The sequence below is a fragment of the Acinonyx jubatus genome, chromosome B4, assembly GCF_027475565.1.
Source record: "Acinonyx jubatus isolate Ajub_Pintada_27869175 chromosome B4, VMU_Ajub_asm_v1.0, whole genome shotgun sequence".
NCBI lineage: Eukaryota > Metazoa > Chordata > Mammalia > Carnivora > Felidae > Acinonyx > Acinonyx jubatus.
The window spans coordinates 63727546-63745601 of NC_069387.1; the positions used below are offsets into that span (position 1 = coordinate 63727546).

The following is an 18056-nucleotide window of genomic DNA, read 5'->3' on the forward strand; positions in this document are numbered from 1 at the left end:
CTGATATTCAGTACAGCACCCCCTCCCACCCCATGACATTACTCTCAACCCTGTGGCTAATTAGGACACAAGACTGATAAGTACAGCTTTTCTTTTTAAGGTAGTTTGCTTTCTCTGACCACTCAAATCCACCCCGGTTAGATTTACTATGATGTGGAGAAAATGAAGTTTGAGTAATTTGCAAGGGAAATGTGGTAACCATTTGCTTCTCTAACTGGCATCTATGGACACAAAATACAAGAATAAGAAAAATCATCCTAAACAAAAAGGCAAAATTCTAAGGTGGTCTTCAATTATGGTGATAAGATTAATATGACTATATTGAAAAATGACAGAGACGAACCAGTAACAGAATGAGGAGCTGAAGATGGAGAGGGACATTCAAACACCTACTCATCCTTTAAAAGCTCCTTCAATGTAACTTTCCAGTTAACTTTTTCCAACCTTCAGGCAACTCAATGCCTTGGTCTTTCATACCTTTTACACTTCTTATCAAATGGACTGTGACTTTTCTCTTCAGGTGCCTGTCTCTCCTACTAAACCTGGAGTTCCTCCAGGGCAAAGATAGATCTCATCTCCCTTTGAAACTTCAGAAATTTAAACAGTGCTCTGAATATAGCAGGCATTCAAGGAATAAATACAATGTTGGGTAAGAGGAAAGATAGACTAAGTGGTAAAATACCAAGAAAGCTGGACTAGTTTCCTTTCTCAAATTTCTGATAACTGGTTCTGTACTTGTGGGAGAATCACTGTCCGCTTAATTTCTTCAAGAATGAAGAAGGAGACTGCTAACAGAGACTGCCTAGAGAGGTTTGTGTTTGGCCCAAAGTGTCTTCCAGAAGTTTGAATCTCACTGCTCTTGGAACAAGCATTTTTCCCGCCATTCTCTAGTCTGACAGTTTCTGCCATTCCACATGGTCTTACACCTGTCCACAAGAAGTCCAATCTGAAGTCTGGAGGCATTCTAATTTCTGACCTCTAAGTTATTTCCACCCCTTCTCCTTTAAGAGAACAAAGACTGAGGAAAGAGGGGGAAAGAAATGAAAGGAAGGAAGGAGGGGAAGATAGAAGCCAGGAGAATAATATGGAGGAACAGAGAACAGTGATAAATCTTTGGTAGAAATTTCAAACCTCCCCTGATAATAACCATTGGTTTTATTTGTCACATCCAAAGGTTTTCCAAAAGTGTGTCAGTGAGGGAGGTGGAACATACAAATTTTACAGCCATGTCACATCAATTGCTAAGAAGTTACCCATATTAATTGGAAAGCAGGGGCTCATCACAATGAGTGTGCTTGTAGGAGAGGTGTTAAAGAAGGCAGCTAATGCTTTTTGGTAAATTTATAATTCTGTGATTGTCACATAAGTCTTTTGGAATCTGAAATTCCTGGCAGAGTGTATCCTACTGATTGCGATGAATTATCAAATATTTTAACTGTTACACTTCTCTCTCTAAATAAATAAAAATAATTTGAAAAAAATTGTCTCCATTCAAAAAAAAAAAAAAAAGAAAAGAAAAAAGAAATGCTGAAGCTTTGGAATACCTTCCAAGAAAACAAAGGAATTGTTTCTTCTTTGAAAAGGGATGTGTATAGAAAAAAATATGCTTTGTACCCTAACTATCCACATTTTGATGGTAATTAACAGAAATTCAGATCTGGTGGTGTGCTGGTAAATGTTTATTTAGCAACCAACTTTCTAGGGGCAAGGGAGTTGGGAGACCTCTGACTTGCAGCATTTGCCAGTTTCTATGGTATAAATACTCCCAGTGGCTGATTTCAAGTTACCAACATGAGGTCACTGCCTATGGAGTTAAGAGATGCTGACGATCGCTTTTGCTGGCTCTAGCACAAGGTAGAGGGTACAATTTTATGTTTCCTCTCCTACCTTGGATTTTACTACTCTTAGGCTAGCATAATATTGTTTAAGAAACCTAAAGAAAGTGCCACGTCCCATGGAAAATGCTGCTGCAAGCAGACGTTAATCCTGTATGTAAGAGATCTGACACCTGACAAGTATGCTGTACCTGACAGTCTCTCTGAATGATAAACTCTGCAGGTGCTCCTGTGTGAATGCAATCTCGCTGAGGCAGCTCCAGGTGGACAGGGCCACTGCCACAATTTCATCAACAAAGCAAGTGACTCATTCTATGCCATTGCTATATGCAGACCAAGGGAAGTCCTACTCAAAACTGATCTCAGTGTCAAGTTAGTAAAGGGACAAAGTCACTGGTGCATGCAGTTTTTCTCCTAAGTAGATTGAAAAAATTTAGCTAGGCTAACCTGAGTCAACCATAATGTCAAGGATACTACTCATGTGGCCAATTCATTTTTGGCTCTTATACTCTCTGGGGGACAGAATACCTCAAATAAACTTGTAGCAATTAAGATATTTGCTAACATTTATGACCTTCTTATTCAGCTTAGATTCACACTTGTTAGAACTAGTCAACACCTGTCTTAAAATCTTTTTTAGAGAAGCTGTGGTCAAAAATAAGCAACTGCTCAGCAGACACTTCTATTGTCATGGAAACTGAGGCTATTTGATTGCAGGTTCCCTAGAGGTCTTCTCTTACATTCAGCGCATTTGTCCTAGCACAGGTCCTAGAGGCTTTTATACTCATAGTGACAACATCTACCCTGATTTGCCTACAATGCCATCTCCTCTCATGGAAATTTCTCTCATTTCTTAGGCTTCATCCTTTGTACCTTCTCTGTTTATATGAAACGCAGTGTAGAGTTCCACTTGCACAGAACTTCTAAAACAAAAACAAGGAGACACGGATACAGTACTTTAAGACTTGAATGTGACTTTAAATTGGCCTACCTACCCTGTGAGGTTACAAGACTGTGAAGGGCAGACGCTTTATCCACATGAGCACAGTCTGTAGAAATGTGACAAACATTAATGTATTCATTTATAAATGTATTTGGCTTTGGAGACAGCCTTCCTGGATCTGAATTCCAGCTTTGTCTCTTACTAGTTACATGACGTTGGGGAAAAATCATTAATCTAAGCCCCTCATCTACAAGATAGAGAAAGCTTACTTTACAAGGGCCTCAGTTTAAGAATACACTGAGAAAATCCTCATAAAGCATTCAGAACAGTTTCTAGAACATAATACACAATAAATGTCAGTTATTATTATTGTAAATTAGATATACAGGTGAAATAAGAACAGATACTTAAGCATATAATATGGCATTCAATTTTGTAGATTTTTTGCTATATTCTGCTTCTGAAAGTAGTTCAAATCAGTGGTTTGGATTGGTTTTGCAAACACTGTTTGAAATGGTTTCATACTGATGGGAGTGTATTCAGCTATCACATCTTCTGGAAAATGTGTGTGAACCAGGGCACTGCTACACTCAGACCATGCAAATCTTTTATTCTTCATTCATAAGGGGAAACTACACAAAGAAATTTATTACTCACGTTTTTATCTTTATATTATTCACCTTCTCAATACACCCTTCCCATTGATATTATAATTCTTCTTCACACAGAACTTGTATTTCTATCCTCCCATACTAGCTAATCTTGCTTACAGAAGAAAAAAATTAACTCCTTAACATGACCTTCAAGGCCCCCACAATCTGGCCTTAGCCTATGTTTCCAACTTCTGTTTGATCACTTCCCATCACAAATTTGATACTGTTGCCAGACTTGATTATTCACTCAGTTCATCATTTTTTCATATGCTCATTCATTTATTTTTTTAATTCAAATACTTTATACTTGCTTACTATATGTCAGAAACTTTGCTAGGTGTCAAGGATTAAAGATAAACAGAATGTGTAGACATGTTCGCATTTGTAGAGAAATGAGCTCAACATGCAAAAGAAGAGGAAGCAGAGAGAAGATAGAAATTTTAAAAAAGAGTGAGGGGCACCTGGGTGGGGGGCCCAGTCCATCAAGTGTCTAACTCTTGATCTCGGGTCAGGTCATGATCTCTTGGTTCATAAGATCCAGTCCCACGTTGGGCTGAGTGCTGGCAGAGGAGCCTGCTTGGGATTCTTTCCCTGTCTCTGCCCCTCCCCCATTCATTCTCCCTTCCCCCCACCCCCAAATAAATAAATAAACTTAAAAAAAAAAAAAGAGTGAGTCCCAGGGATGCTGAATTTCTGTCCTAGTCCTTGAGGTCATGGTTCCTCGTGTACTTCCTTCACTTTCACAAGTGACTGTCAACATATCACCCACATGAGCCAATGAATCCTTATTTGGCTTGAGTGAGTTTGAGTTGAGTATCTGTCATTTTGAGTTGAAAAATTCCGGATACATCTGCCACTTTAAGAACTCTGATGTACACAGCCAGGCAAGGGGAGCTACAGAGAAATTATGAGATGCAAAATGTTTTTAATTTTTTGAGTGTTTATTTTTATTTATTTTGAGCCTGAGCCAAAATCAAGACGCAGATGCTTAGCCGACTGGGCCACCCAGCTGTCTCCAAAATGTTTTTATTTTTATTTACTTTATTTATTTATTTTTCCCCCAAAATGTTTTCAAGTAGAACAAAATGTGTTATTCGATCAAAAGTGCAATAAAAAAGCAGTTCTAGTGAACTGTACAGAAGGACAGATTCAAAGAGGCACCTCTTCTGCTGTTCAAGAATTTAGTCCTTAGTCCTTAGAGAATTTCTGACTATTGAAATAATCCACCAAGGCCTAGTTCATTTGGCACCTCTTCTATAGTGTCTTTCAGATCCCAGTCAGCTGGCATGAATTGTCCTTTGTTCTGCATTCCTGCAGCACCTCACTTGTACTTCTGATACCATGGCATTAGAATCACCAGGAGGGCTTGTCAAAACGAGATTGCTGGGCCCCACCCTGAGAGTTTCTGATTCATAAGGTCTGGGTGGGACCCAGGTGATGCAGATGCTAATGTTCCAGGGGCCCACTGCTCTAATAAATACATTTCACTGTAGCTGTGTTCTAGTGCTTTTACTCATCTGCATTCCCTACTACGTTAAAAATCCCCAAAAGATTTTCTTATTCATCTTTGTAAAATTCTCAGTAGCTAACATAACTCTTACACAAAACTGATATTTGATATGCATTACTGTGTGATTAACTTTGGAGATTAAACATTTTACCATGATAAATTCTCTCAGTTACCATCTAGATTCCCTCAAAAATGAACTGTAACTAGAGAAAATAACAAAAGGCAGAATATGTCCTGACCTCTCATGGGCTGTCTAATTTTGATTACATCTTCTGATTTCTTTTAATCCTTGCACATAAAGAACAATGATTATTTTCAAATACAAGAAAGTTTGAGATGCATGATTTTAAAGAAGTTAAAACTAGCATTTTTCTTTCTCCTGCATGTGTTTCTATTTTCTCTTGATTTAGTTGGCATCTGACAGCCCAAAGGAGAAAACAACTCAGGCATTTTTTCATCCCACTATTTAGAAATGCGGCTCAAACTAACTTCTTTAGTAGCTATTCTTATGGTAAAACATTCTGTTCCTTTAGGCTTTGTTGCCTTACAGCTATTTAAAAACACCTAGGAATAAATTTGACCAACTAGGTAAAAGACCTGTATACTAACAATGATAAGACATTGATAAAAACAAACTGAAGACACAAATAAATGAAAAGATATACCATACTCAGGAATTGGCAGAATTAACATTGTTAAAATGTCCATTCTACCCAAGGCGATCTACAAATTCAATGCAATTCCTAGCAAATTTTCAATGGCATTTTTCACAGAAATAGAACAAACAATTCTACAAATTGTATGCAATCACATAAGATCCCAAACAGCCAAAGAAATCTTGAGAAGGAAGAACAAAGCTGGAGGCATCACACTCCCTGATTTCAAACTATGTTACAAAGCTGTATTAATCAAAATAGCATGTGGTACTGGCATAAAAACAGACACATAAGTCATTGGAACAGAATAAAGAGTCCAAAAATAAACTTGAGCATATACAGTCAATTCATTTGCAACAAAGAAGTCAAGAATACTTGGGGAAAGTGGTGAAAGGAGAAAGGAAAAAGAAAAGGAAAGATAGATTCAGAAGAACTGAATAGACATTTTTCTAAAGAAGACAGAGATGGCCAACAGGCACATGAAAAAATGCTCGTTACTAATCACCAAGGAAATGCAAATCAAAATGACATATCACCTCACACCTATTAGAATAGCTATCATCAAAAAGATAAGAAATAACAAGTGTTGGTGAGGATATGGAGAAGAGGCAAACCTTGTGCTGTGCCTGTGGAATGTAAGTTGGCACAACCAATACGGAAAACATTATGGAGGTTCCTCAAAAAATCAAACACAGAGCTACCATATGATCTAGCTATTTCACTTCTGAGTATTTATCCAAAGAAAATGAAAACACTAACTTGAAAAGATATATGCACTCCCATGTTCACTGAAGCATTATTCATAATAGCCAAGAAATGGAAACAATCTATGGAAACAATCTTGAGTATCTACTGACAAATGAATGGATAAGAAAATCTGGTATATATACGTGGAATATTATTCAGCAACAATAAAGAATGAAATATCTCCCCTGGCAACATCATGGATGGACTGTGAGAGCCTTATGCTAAGTGAAATAAGTCAGAGAAAGATAAATACTGTATGATCTCACTTATAAATGCAATCTAAAAGAAACAAAACAAAAACAAAAACAAAGCTCATAGGGGCTGGCTCAGTCAGAACATCTTGGGGTTGTAAGTTCAAGCCCCATGTTGGGTATAGAGATTACTTTTAAAACAAAACAAAACAAATAAGCTGATACAGAGTACAGATTGGTGGGGTTTCCAGAGGCGGGGGGTGGGGGGGGGGTGGGCAGGGAGGGCAAAGTGGGTATATGTGGAAAAGTTATAAACTTCCAGTTATAAAATAAGTAAGTCCAAAGAAAACCATAATGGAAATAAATTTTCATATGCCATAAATAAATAAACAAACATATAAATAAGTCAGTCAGTCAGTCCTGGAGATGTAACATACAACATGGCAACTATAGTTAATAATACAATACTACATATTTGAAAGTTGCTAAGAGAAAAAAATCATAAAAGTTCTCATCACAAGGAAAAAGAATTTTGTGACTATGTATGGTGATGAACATTAGACTTATTCTGGTGACCGTCTGTAAAATATACAAATATCTAATCATTACTTTGTACATCTAAAACAAATACAATTATCCTTTAATAAAGTATAACAAAAACACTAGGTTTACAATTATTTTTTTAACCACATCATTAAGTTAGATTTTAATGAATTAAAAATGGCATGGAGCCTGCCTTAAACCCTGGGAGACAGGGAAGGCCAGTCTGCATGGACTTCTGGGTGTTCAGGTTAGATCTCTGTTTTATTGGAACTGACATCCTCGCTCTTGTGAACTAATGTGGGTAGCTTCTGGAATCAAACATGCCTAGAAACAACATTCTGTTCTTACTTTACCTCTCTCATTGTCTCTACATTGTGCTTCTTATATTTAGAGTGATCTTTATAATTCTTATAGGACCTCTAGGTAGTGGGGTAGAGTTTTAGAAAATCTGGATGTAGTATATAAGGTACACAGAGGAAAGATCTGTAGAGTGGCATTACCTTAAGCATCCTGTGACGTTGTAAAATATATCAAAATCGAGCAAACCGTTTGCTTTGGGGTAGTCTCCTTCTGGCCAACCAGAGAAGGGGATGATGATATTCTCAGTCAGGATGAGCAAGGCTTCTGTTATCATGAGATTCTTGAGTTTGTCATTAGATGACAAATTCCACAGCAAACCTAGAAAAAACAAAGAGTACTATCAAAACAGGGATGGGTCAAATAACTGCTGAAAAGAGGAGTTACAGCCAGCACTCCTAGGGCTGTGCCTAGGTTTTGGGGGGGGGGGAGGAGTGAGAGAGATAGCCCCTTTCCCAACCAAAAGAATTGGTTTAGAGTTCTTTAGATGGCAATGAAACTGATCCATAATCAGCAGGGGTGGGGTGGGGGGGAATTATGATATAAAATTATGCAGGTTTAAATTAATCAGGAATGATAATGGAAGCTAGAAATCCTTAAACATTTATTGCCATTGCTCTTAAATGATCCTACCGTTAAGCTGACGTCACATACATAATAAATTCTGGTCTCACCAACATGAAGGCCCGAAATGACCCTACTGCAATAAAGACTTCAATGTTTTTATTGTTATTTATTTAATTTTGTAAAAAAAGATTTTATTTTTTTTTAAAGTTATCCCTACAACCTATGTGGGGCTTGAAATGCACAACCATGAGATCAAGAATTGAATACTCTACCGACAGAGCCAGACAGGTATCCCAAGATTTCAATGTTTTTTGTTGTTGTTTTTTTTTAATGTTTATTTATTTTTGCAGGAGAGACAGAGCATGAGCAGGGGAGGGGCAGAGAGAGAGGGAGACACAGAATCTGAAATGGGCTCAAGGCTCTGAGCCGTCAGCCCAGAGCCTGATGCAGGGCCTGAACTCACAAACCGCAAGATCATGACCTGAGCCAAAGTCAGATGCTTACCCAAATGAGCCATCCAGGCGCCCCAAGACATCAATGTTTACTTATTTTGAGAGAGAGAGAGAGAGAGAGCAAGAGAGCAGGGGAGGGGCAGGGAGAGAGGGAGAGAGAGAATACCAAGCACGTTCTGCGTGTCAGCGCAGAGCCTGATGCGGGGCTCCAACTCACAAACCACGAGGTCAGGACCCGAGCCAAAATAAAGAGTTGGATGCTTAACAGACTGAGCCACCCAGGTGCCCCAAGACTTCAATGTTTTTAAAGGGTCATATAAAGGGAATATCTCCCTCCGCCTCCTGCTCCCCACTACCTGAAACTTCCACCTGATATTTGCCTCCCAGTAACAGCACGGATGGCCTACAGAGCCTTTGCTTATACCCATGCCTATCACCAGTAGGCTGATCAACATCGCCAATTAATATTTATTAAATCCTACCCAATGACAGACTTTATGTCCTCCTGGAATTTACACTGGCTACCTCATGTATTCCTTATATTATAGTTTGGTAGTGAAGGAGATACAAGAGTATTTTTAATCTATCTACCAACATGTATGGCCTAAACATTGGTCTAAGGCTGGTACCACATTTACTTATTTAACTTTCCCTTTCCTCTTGAAACTTCTCCCCTTAACCCACCGTTAAAGAAAAAGGCCATACAAGCCAACTCAGAAAGAAATTGAGATAATAGAACACTGTACTTTCCAGGGCATTTGTGAGACAGAGCCTGAGGCTGGGTAGTCAGAGAGGATACAAAGTGGCACATCCATTTAGGATTGGTTTTTCTTACAAATTTGGCATTCAAATACTTCTGATTCAGTGGAAGGAGGGCACACCTCCTGCTTGCTATTCCAGTGACTCCCAGCAGGTGTCAAGTTGCATTGCCTTCTTTCATACCTCAGCAAATGACTCTAACTCCCTAGCATCCAGGAAGGCAGAGAGAGGAGGTAGAAAGAGATGGGAATCTTCGTTTTCTTCCCTACTCACTCCGCCATTGCCCAGTCAGTAATTCTCACTTTTAAAATGTACTCTTTTGTCTGCATACGAGAGAGAGGAAGCATAGGTATACAGGACAGTCTACCTTACGAAACAAGGAAAGGTGCTTTTGGTTTTTTTGGCTGAATTATGTGGTGATATCATCTCCCCTGATTTAAAGGTTGATAATCATTCAACCATAGTTCTATTTGGACCACCATTTAGAACACTCTGGGCCAAATGCAGCCTTTTGACCTTAATCAGTTTTACTTAATCAGTTTCTGAAACAACCATTTCTGAAACCAAACTTCCACTGCAGCCTACACAGAGCTACAGTCAGATGGGGTGACACTGGGTCTAGTGTTTTCTGAGGGCTAGCATTCGGGCTCAGGAGAAGGTCTTTTCCTGGTCAAACTAGACTAGTCAGGAGCAGTAGCAGTGTCCCTGGAACACAGATTTTGCAACACAATGACTTCATTCCTCCCACTTCATCTTGAGGGGCTCTGGATGGGGGGAGTGACAGAATAAAATTCCAATGGTTGTTGAAAACAATTTAGAGGCAGGTCTAAGGTGGAGTTGTGGTTTCTAAGCTACTAAAGAAAGTTAAAAAGAAAAGAGAGAGAGAGGGAAAAAAAAAAGCTTCCTGCTTTACATAAGCAAACAAATTAATAGTCCCTGCCTGCCAGAGGCTTAAAAATGTGAAGCATGATGCCATTTCCTCTTTTAAAAAAGGACCACACAGGGCACTCAAAGGAAAAGTATAACTTACAATAAAAACCAGAAGAGGATTAATCTGAACAAAGGGAGTGGAATTTTCCTCAAACAGTCAACGTCCTTTATAACTTGGTATCCAGTATTATTTCTATAAAAGTATCTGGTTTGGGAGTTTTAGTATAACTTTAAAATTTTTAATGTAGGGTATTATATAGAAATGTCATGCCTGCCAAATTTTTGTATGGTACAAAGCTAGGAAGGAACTTTTCACTAGAGATTCAGGATTAAACAGTTATACATTCTCCCAACATGTACATACAACATCAATAAATGACCAATTACAAATTGGGAAAATACATATGACAATATGAGACAAGGGGTTAATATCCTTAATATATAGAGTTCTTAAATATCATTAAAAATTCAATTGCTAGTAGAAAAATTAACCCAAGCTAAAAAATATTAGAATCTAATACACATAGGAATACATTTTCTCTAGTAACTAAACAAATGTAAATTTAATAGCTAGGCATCATTTTTTGTGACTATATGAAGGCAAAACCAGAACTAATGAGTGGAAATTCTAGGGAAGGAGATTCTGGCTCACTGAATATATAAACTTCTAAGAGAGCTTTGAAGGAAACAGAAAGATCTGCTGTAAGATCCAGCTCTATCGCTAAGACTGCTAAAAATGAGCTCCTCCTTTATCAAAATATTGACAAGCGGTTTTATCCCAAAGCTAGAGTGTTAGACTAGACTACCAGTTTTCTAATAAACCGAGCGGCATATCAGAATGACATATTCTTGGGCCACATTCCAAATTTATTAGCTAGAATCTCAGAATGGATTTTAGTAATTTGTATTTTAAAAATTATTCTTGGGGCCTTTGGCTGCCCCATTAGGTAGAGCAGGCAATTCCTGATCTCAGGGTTGTGCACTCGAGCCCCACACTGAGCGTAGAGATGACTTGAAAAAAAAATGATTCCCATTTCTCGCATTGGGTAATGAATGGACTAAAGGACCCTTAATACATATTCATTTCAATGACTAGATTCTAGATGACCCAATATAACATTAGGGTTTAGGTTTTCATTGGTCTCACCTTTAACTTCCAGTCAATTTATTCATAGTGCCTAAATTTCTATTATTAAGTTCTTTGTTGCAGGTGATAAGCCTGTAATTTTCTATCTCTAAGCTCTCATTCTAGCCAAAAAGAAAGAAATGGATTCTGGTAAGGGATATACTTTGAATAATTAGCAATTATAAAAGAGATAAGAATAACTGTGTTCTCCAGAAATGTATTGCCAACTGTGATTTTTGCAAAAAACAGCTAATTTTAGTAGAAGGATCTTATAAGATATTAAAATCTGTGTTTTATTAATATTGCCTTCTAGGAATAGAAATAGAGTTATTTAACAAACTCTGCATGACAATGAGGTAGCAAAAATTACATATATTATGATTAAATGAATCCCTATTATCAGTACAGGAGAAGAGGAGCAGGAGGAGGAAGACTGGTTCATTTTAATCTTATTTTTCAAAGTGATCACAGACCAGGAGGAATTTTTTTTTTTTAAATAATTTCCCTTGCATGGATATACTTCTTTCACCTAAGTTTTGTAAGCCTTCCCTGAAATATCGCACTATTGCAAAGGCCATTTAGTCCAAGTTATATACAAACCCAAGATAACTTGTTGCATGTTACAAGTGCAGAATAAAATAATATACAATTATTTTTAAAAGGTGCATAACGAATATCTTATAGCAAAATATTTTTGCTACTTTATTAAAATATAGCAAGCCAATGAAATATTTCCAAAAAACATGCAGAGGTCAATATGCATTTTTAACAAATTTCATTGCAAATCATCCTGACTCTTCCTTATGCAACATGAAAAGAGGCACAAGAATCTCCTGCTTCATTCTTACCAAGTCAGAGTCCTACTCACTCCTGCAAATGCTCATTACTCAGTGACCTTGGAGATGAGCCTCTGAGACCAGTATGTACTGTTCTCATTTCAATTAAAGTACACTAACAGGCTCACTTGGTAAGGGAGGGGGAACAATCTCATAGAGGGAACGTCTTTGATCCTTAAGTCTTTTCATCTGAAAAGGGAAGAGCTTCCCTCCTAGGCTGGTACTGAAAATGCCAGGAAGGTCAGTGAGTTGATGTTCTCTCCCAGCAGAACAAAGCGCTGATGCCTTTTTTATGCATATATAGAAATCGGATGGTTAATTTTTTTTATAGCTTGGCCAGGAAAATCAGGGTCTTATCTGAAAACAAACCTGATCCTTTTATTTCTCTTAATCGAGATATTCCCAGGTCATGAATCTCTTTTTTTATATTCAATCAGCCACAGATGTTGAACAACTTAGAGGAGTAGCAAAGTTGTTATTGCAGCAAACACACAGGCATGAAATAAGTGGCATCCTAATATTAAAGGAAGCAAAAGTAGTTCAGAGATGCCCCTTCTTTCAAAACCCCACTGGGGGGGATGAAGTATGGAAGGATGGCGTCTGAAAATCCTTCAGAGGAAAAGACAGCTATTGAAGGGTGAGGAGGGTTCACCAGGTGGTCAAGGTGTGGAAAAGGATTTTAGTCCAAGACAACAGCAGAGACAAAGATATCAAGACAGAAAAGAGACACAGACAGACCAGCAAATCCTTTAGGATTTCAGAACCTGGGCTGGGAAGGTATGAGAGGAGATATTGCTGCCAGTGGCCACCAGGCTCAGATCATAAAATCTTTGTGTGGCATACTGCACAGTACAGACTGTATCTTAGAGGTAATGGGGAGCACAATGGGACCATATTTTCGTATCAGCAAGAAATCACTAGGAGCAGAGTAGTGGACAGACTGGGAATGTGCAAAACTGAATCAGTGGGCAGGTAAGAGGCTACTGCAATAGTAGAGCAGAGAGGTGAAGAGGACTTAACCAAGTCAGTGGCAAGTGGAGACAGAGGAAGGGTCACAGAGAAGTGAAGGAGAGCTCTCTAATCTGAGATCCTAAAAGACAAGGCTTTTCCCAAAGAAGTGTAAAAATGAATCACTCTCTGCCTCCAAAGAGGGAGATGAGAGCCACTTTCATACAGAAGACACCCAGATAGAGCTGGGTTGAAATATGGGCTTTGTTCTTTGTTAGCTGCATAATCTTGGGCAATCTACTTAACCCCACCGAGTGTCACACTGATGATATGTAAATTGTCAATAATGCCTTATGGAGATGACTGGAGGGACAAAGATGAAAAATGGAAAGTCCTAGCTTAGTGACTAGCACAAAGAACAGGCTCAATAAAAAGATACCCACAAAATAGACAAGAAAAGATTCATATGTATGGTTATTCGCTTTGTGTTTCTAAGCAAAGATATAAACATGTCTACATTAAGTCAACAATTTATTTCTGAGGCCCAGAAAGCACGTACTTAGCTGTTCTATTAATAGAGCTAAAGGAAGTTATTTAGAAGGATTTGTATCAAACATTCAAGTATCGACTCAATTCAATTAGCATGTAATGAGCCCCCTCTGGAAGGGATGCTTGGCTTGTACTAGAAATCCTGAGAATTGCACAATAAACCTCCACTGATCAGTTCTGCACATTATGTAAAGATAACTGAATGGTTTCTATGGCATTAATACCACAGAATGTTCTCTGACCATAGTTTCCTATTGCCTACAAAAGAAGGGGAAGCATGGTTCAATGGATTACTTCCTCAACACACACCCACACATCCTCCCAAGCTCTCTAGATACAATATACCTTAACATCAATACTCTATTATCCAACTGCCTCTAAAAATGACCAGCAGCTTCTTTTTGCTTCGCTAATGATGTTCACTTTGCTGGGAATAATTTTCATTCTCCTTCAAAACACCAGTTCAAAATGTATCCTATCCTTATTTTAAAGTCCACAATGAAACATCTCCTTTGGAAAGTTTTTGTTTTTTTTTGTGTGTGTGTGTTTTTTTTTTTTTACCGTAAAACAGATTATCTGATTCTCTCTTGCGGTTGTCATTACTACAGTTTAATGAAGGAAATGTTAGGTTCCAGTTGTGAGGTTTGGTTTTCTTTTTAAGTGCCAACCATCAAGTAAATGTTCATGTTTTAGTAGAAAGAAAAGAACATCTACAACCTTTCTAAAATGATTCTCATTGCCTGGTACTTGCAGGCACCCCATAAATGCTGGCTGAATGAATGAATGAGTGAGATCCCTCTTAATTTCTGTAGGTGTTTTAATATAAGTCATAGTTATGGAAGGAAATTTCTCATGGGACATGACAGCGTGCTGGCAGAAGGATAGCAAGGTATAACCCTTCATATAGTTTTATAAAATTAAAATATACCAAGATAGAAAAAAATGTGATTACTTTAAGATATAAATGGGCAGAGAAGATAGAATGACAACATTTTTAAAAACAGGAAAAAAAACCTGTTGTATAATAAACTGCTGTATATTCTGCAGAAGTGTAGAATATATTCAACTTATAACAAAATGTATGGAATACTTCCTTCTAAAATAAACAACACTGTCCAGCATTATCATTTAAAAATACTTTTATATGATATATTAAAAAGGGCTTGGGCCTTACTTTTCTCATCTATAAAACCGAGATTTCATCACCTAATAATACCTACAAATACCTTAAAACTTTTTGGCGATAAATTAAAAATGTATGTATACCACCTAGGCCCCTGAAGATATTTAAGGAAGGTTTCCGCAAGGCAATACCACCAACAGTTGCACTCAGTAATGCTCTTGCACTCGGGAACGTGTGCAGGGAGCATCAGCAGGGAGCTGACGATGACAGCAAGAGGGCTAAGCTTGAACATCAATGCACCCTTTTCTCCTCTACCATATGCACTATTCACTTAAATAAAACTAGGTCTCTCTTCTCCAAATTTCAAGGATTACTAAAACTGTTGCTTTAATTCTATCAGATTATTTCATTCTTCTAATCTATTGGGCAGAAAGAAGATATTTATTTGTTCAAATCAAGATTTTGAAATATGAAGTAAAGAACTAGAAAAAAGCATCCAGCCACTCTCATCTTTTTTTCTTCTTTTTAGGGTGCAGGGATGAGTGGGCTAGGGAGCTGGTATTTTGGGGGGTCCAGGTAATGGAAGGATTGGGAAATAGCATTTCTTGTATTTTGACTAATTTGATTAAACTAATCCTCTACACAAGGACACTATTTGATTCCCTGATTCACTTTCTTTGTATACATCCAGCGAGTGGATTATTGAATAAATAAAACAAATAATTGGGTGTGGTTCTTACTGAGTCTCTTCAGAATGAATGCCTTGTGCACTTGAGGCAATACTGAAACCTTACACGTTCTCAAATCACAAAGTTGGCTGTTAGTAAACTGATGCAGAATTTCCATGTGGTGAGCACTGTAAAGTTGTAAAAACATGCAAAGTTGCAGAGTTTTTAATTTAAAATATTGAGCAAAAGCCTCAAAATAATTTCCCTTTCAGGAAAAAAAATTCTAACTTGACTTTAATCTGGGGTTTAAGTCAGAGGGTGACAATGTTCCTTGAAAGCCACCTCTCAGATAATAATGAGCCCATTAGCCATTTGTTCCGGGAAACTTAAGAAAAACAGATGACACCCTATCAAAAAAACACCAGCATTCTTCACAGAGCTAGAACAAATAATCCTAAAACTTGTATGGAACCAGAAAAGACCCCAAAAACCAAAGCAGAAGGCATCACAATCCCAGACTTCAAGCTCTGCTACAAAGCTGTAACCATCAGACAGTATGGTACAGGCACAAGAACAGACACTCAGATCAGTGGAACAGAATAGAGAACCCAGAAATGGACCCACAAACATATGGCCAACTAATCTTTGACAAAGCAGGAAAGAATATCCAATGGAATAAAGACAGTCTCTTCAGCAAGTGGTGCTGGGAAAACTGGACAGAGACATGTAGAAGAATGAACCTGGACCACTTTCTTACACCACACACAAAAATAAACTCAAAATGGATGAAAGACCTAAATGTAAGACAGGAAGCTATCAAAATCCTCGAGGAGAAAGCAGGCAAAAACCTCTTTGATCTTGGCCGCAGCAACTCCTTACTCAACACGTCTCTGGAGGCAAGGGAAACAAAAGCAAAAATGAACTACTGGGACCTCATCAAAATAAAAATCTTCTGACAACAAAGGAAACAATCAGCAAAGCTATAAGGCAACCGACAGAATGGGAGAAGATATTTGCAAACGACGTATCAGATAAAGGGTTAGTATCCAAAATCTATAAAGAACTTATCCAACACTCAAAAAATAAATAGTCCAGTGAAGAAAAGGGCAAAAGAAATGAATAGACACTTCTCCAAAGAAGACATCAGGATGGCCAACCGACATGTGAAAAAATGCTCAACATCACTCATCATCAGGGAAATACAAATCAAAACCACAATGAGATACCACCTTACACCTGTCAGAGTGGCTAACATTAACAACTCAGGCAACAACAGATGTTGGCGAGGATGCAGAGAAAGAGGATCTCTTTTGCATTGCTGGTGGGAATGCAAGCTGGTGCAGCCACTCTGGAAAATAGTATGGAGGTTCCTCAAAAAGCTAAAAACAGAACTACCCTATGACCCATCAATTGCACTACTAGGCATTTATCCATGGGATACAGGTGTGCTGTTTTGAAGAGACACATGCACCCCCATGTTTATAGCAGTACTATCAACAATAGCCAAAGTATGGAAAGAGCCCAAATGTCCATCAATGGATGAATGGATAAAGAAGATGTGGTAAATATATATATATATATATACATAATGGAGTTTTACTCGGCAATCAAAAAGAATGAAATCTTGCCATTTACAACTACGTGGATGGAACTGGAGGGTATTATGCTAAGTGAAATGAGTCAGTCAGAGAAAGGCAAAAATCCTATGACTTCACTCATATGAGGACTTTAAGAGACAAAACAGATGAACATAAGGGAAGGGAAGCAAAAATAATATAAAACCAGGGAGCGGAACAAAGCATAAGAGACTCATAACTATGGAGAACAAACAGATGTTTACTGGAGGGATTGTGGGAGGGGGGGTGGGCTAAATGAGTAAGGGGCACTAAGGAATCTACTCCTGAAATCATTGTTGCACTATATGCTAACTAATTTGGATGTAAATTTTAAAAAAGAAAAAAGAAAATTAAAAAAAAAAAAAAAAGAAAAACAGATGACATAACATACCCAGCTGGGTACTCTGTTCTACATCCTTCAATATTCTGTTAGCAGTACCTGTTATTTGCTTTTTAGTCTCCAAGTCTCTAGTTTGCTTCAGCACCTGGAGCAGCCGAGGTACCCCGTTGAGTTCAGCGACCTCCAACTTGTTGTCATTGTCTTCAAATACCAAGTTTCTCAGGGCCCCACACACGGCTCGCTGAACATCTTCATTCTGAACTTTTAGGAGCTGCAGAAGCTTGGGGATGCCACGAAGCTGATTAACCTGGGGAAGAAGCAGATGTGTATTTCAGATATTTATTCTGATGTAGCATTAAAGACATTTGTTGTAATATGAATGAACAGATGAAGTTCACTAATGTCAAGTAGAGTCCCCATCAGACAGTAACTGGGACACAACCTGAGGCTCACTGCATACAATATACACCTGCTATAAGGCAGTGTCTGCCTCTCTTGGAGGAGCTAACAATAAATGTGAGAAGACTGAAACCTATGAAAAAATTGAAGGGGAAAGTAAAGTGATAGGTGGGTAAGTGACAGTTAAGTGGACAGAAAGAGTTAAGCTATAAAAGTCTTGAGCATACAGGTCATGTTCTCACGGTTTGTGGGTTCAAGCTTCATGTTGGGCTCTGGGCTGACAGCTCAGAACCTGGAGCCTGTTTGGA

The 18056-nt window shown here is 38.1% G+C and overlaps 1 protein-coding gene across 2 annotated transcripts in view; it reads right to left on the reverse strand.

Moving 5' to 3' along the window:
* The window catches only part of PKP2 (plakophilin 2), a 93351-nt gene that overhangs the window by 31157 nt on the left and 44138 nt on the right, over nucleotides 1–18056 (reverse strand). For both annotated transcript variants that reach the window (XM_027035889.2, XM_053226114.1), the window contains exons 5-6: nucleotides 17449–17656; nucleotides 7579–7756 (exon numbers count right to left, since the gene is read on the reverse strand). In XM_027035889.2, the coding sequence (XP_026891690.2) occupies nucleotides 7579–7756; nucleotides 17449–17656 (386 nt within the window). The remainder of the gene's footprint in view (nucleotides 1–7578; nucleotides 7757–17448; nucleotides 17657–18056) is intronic.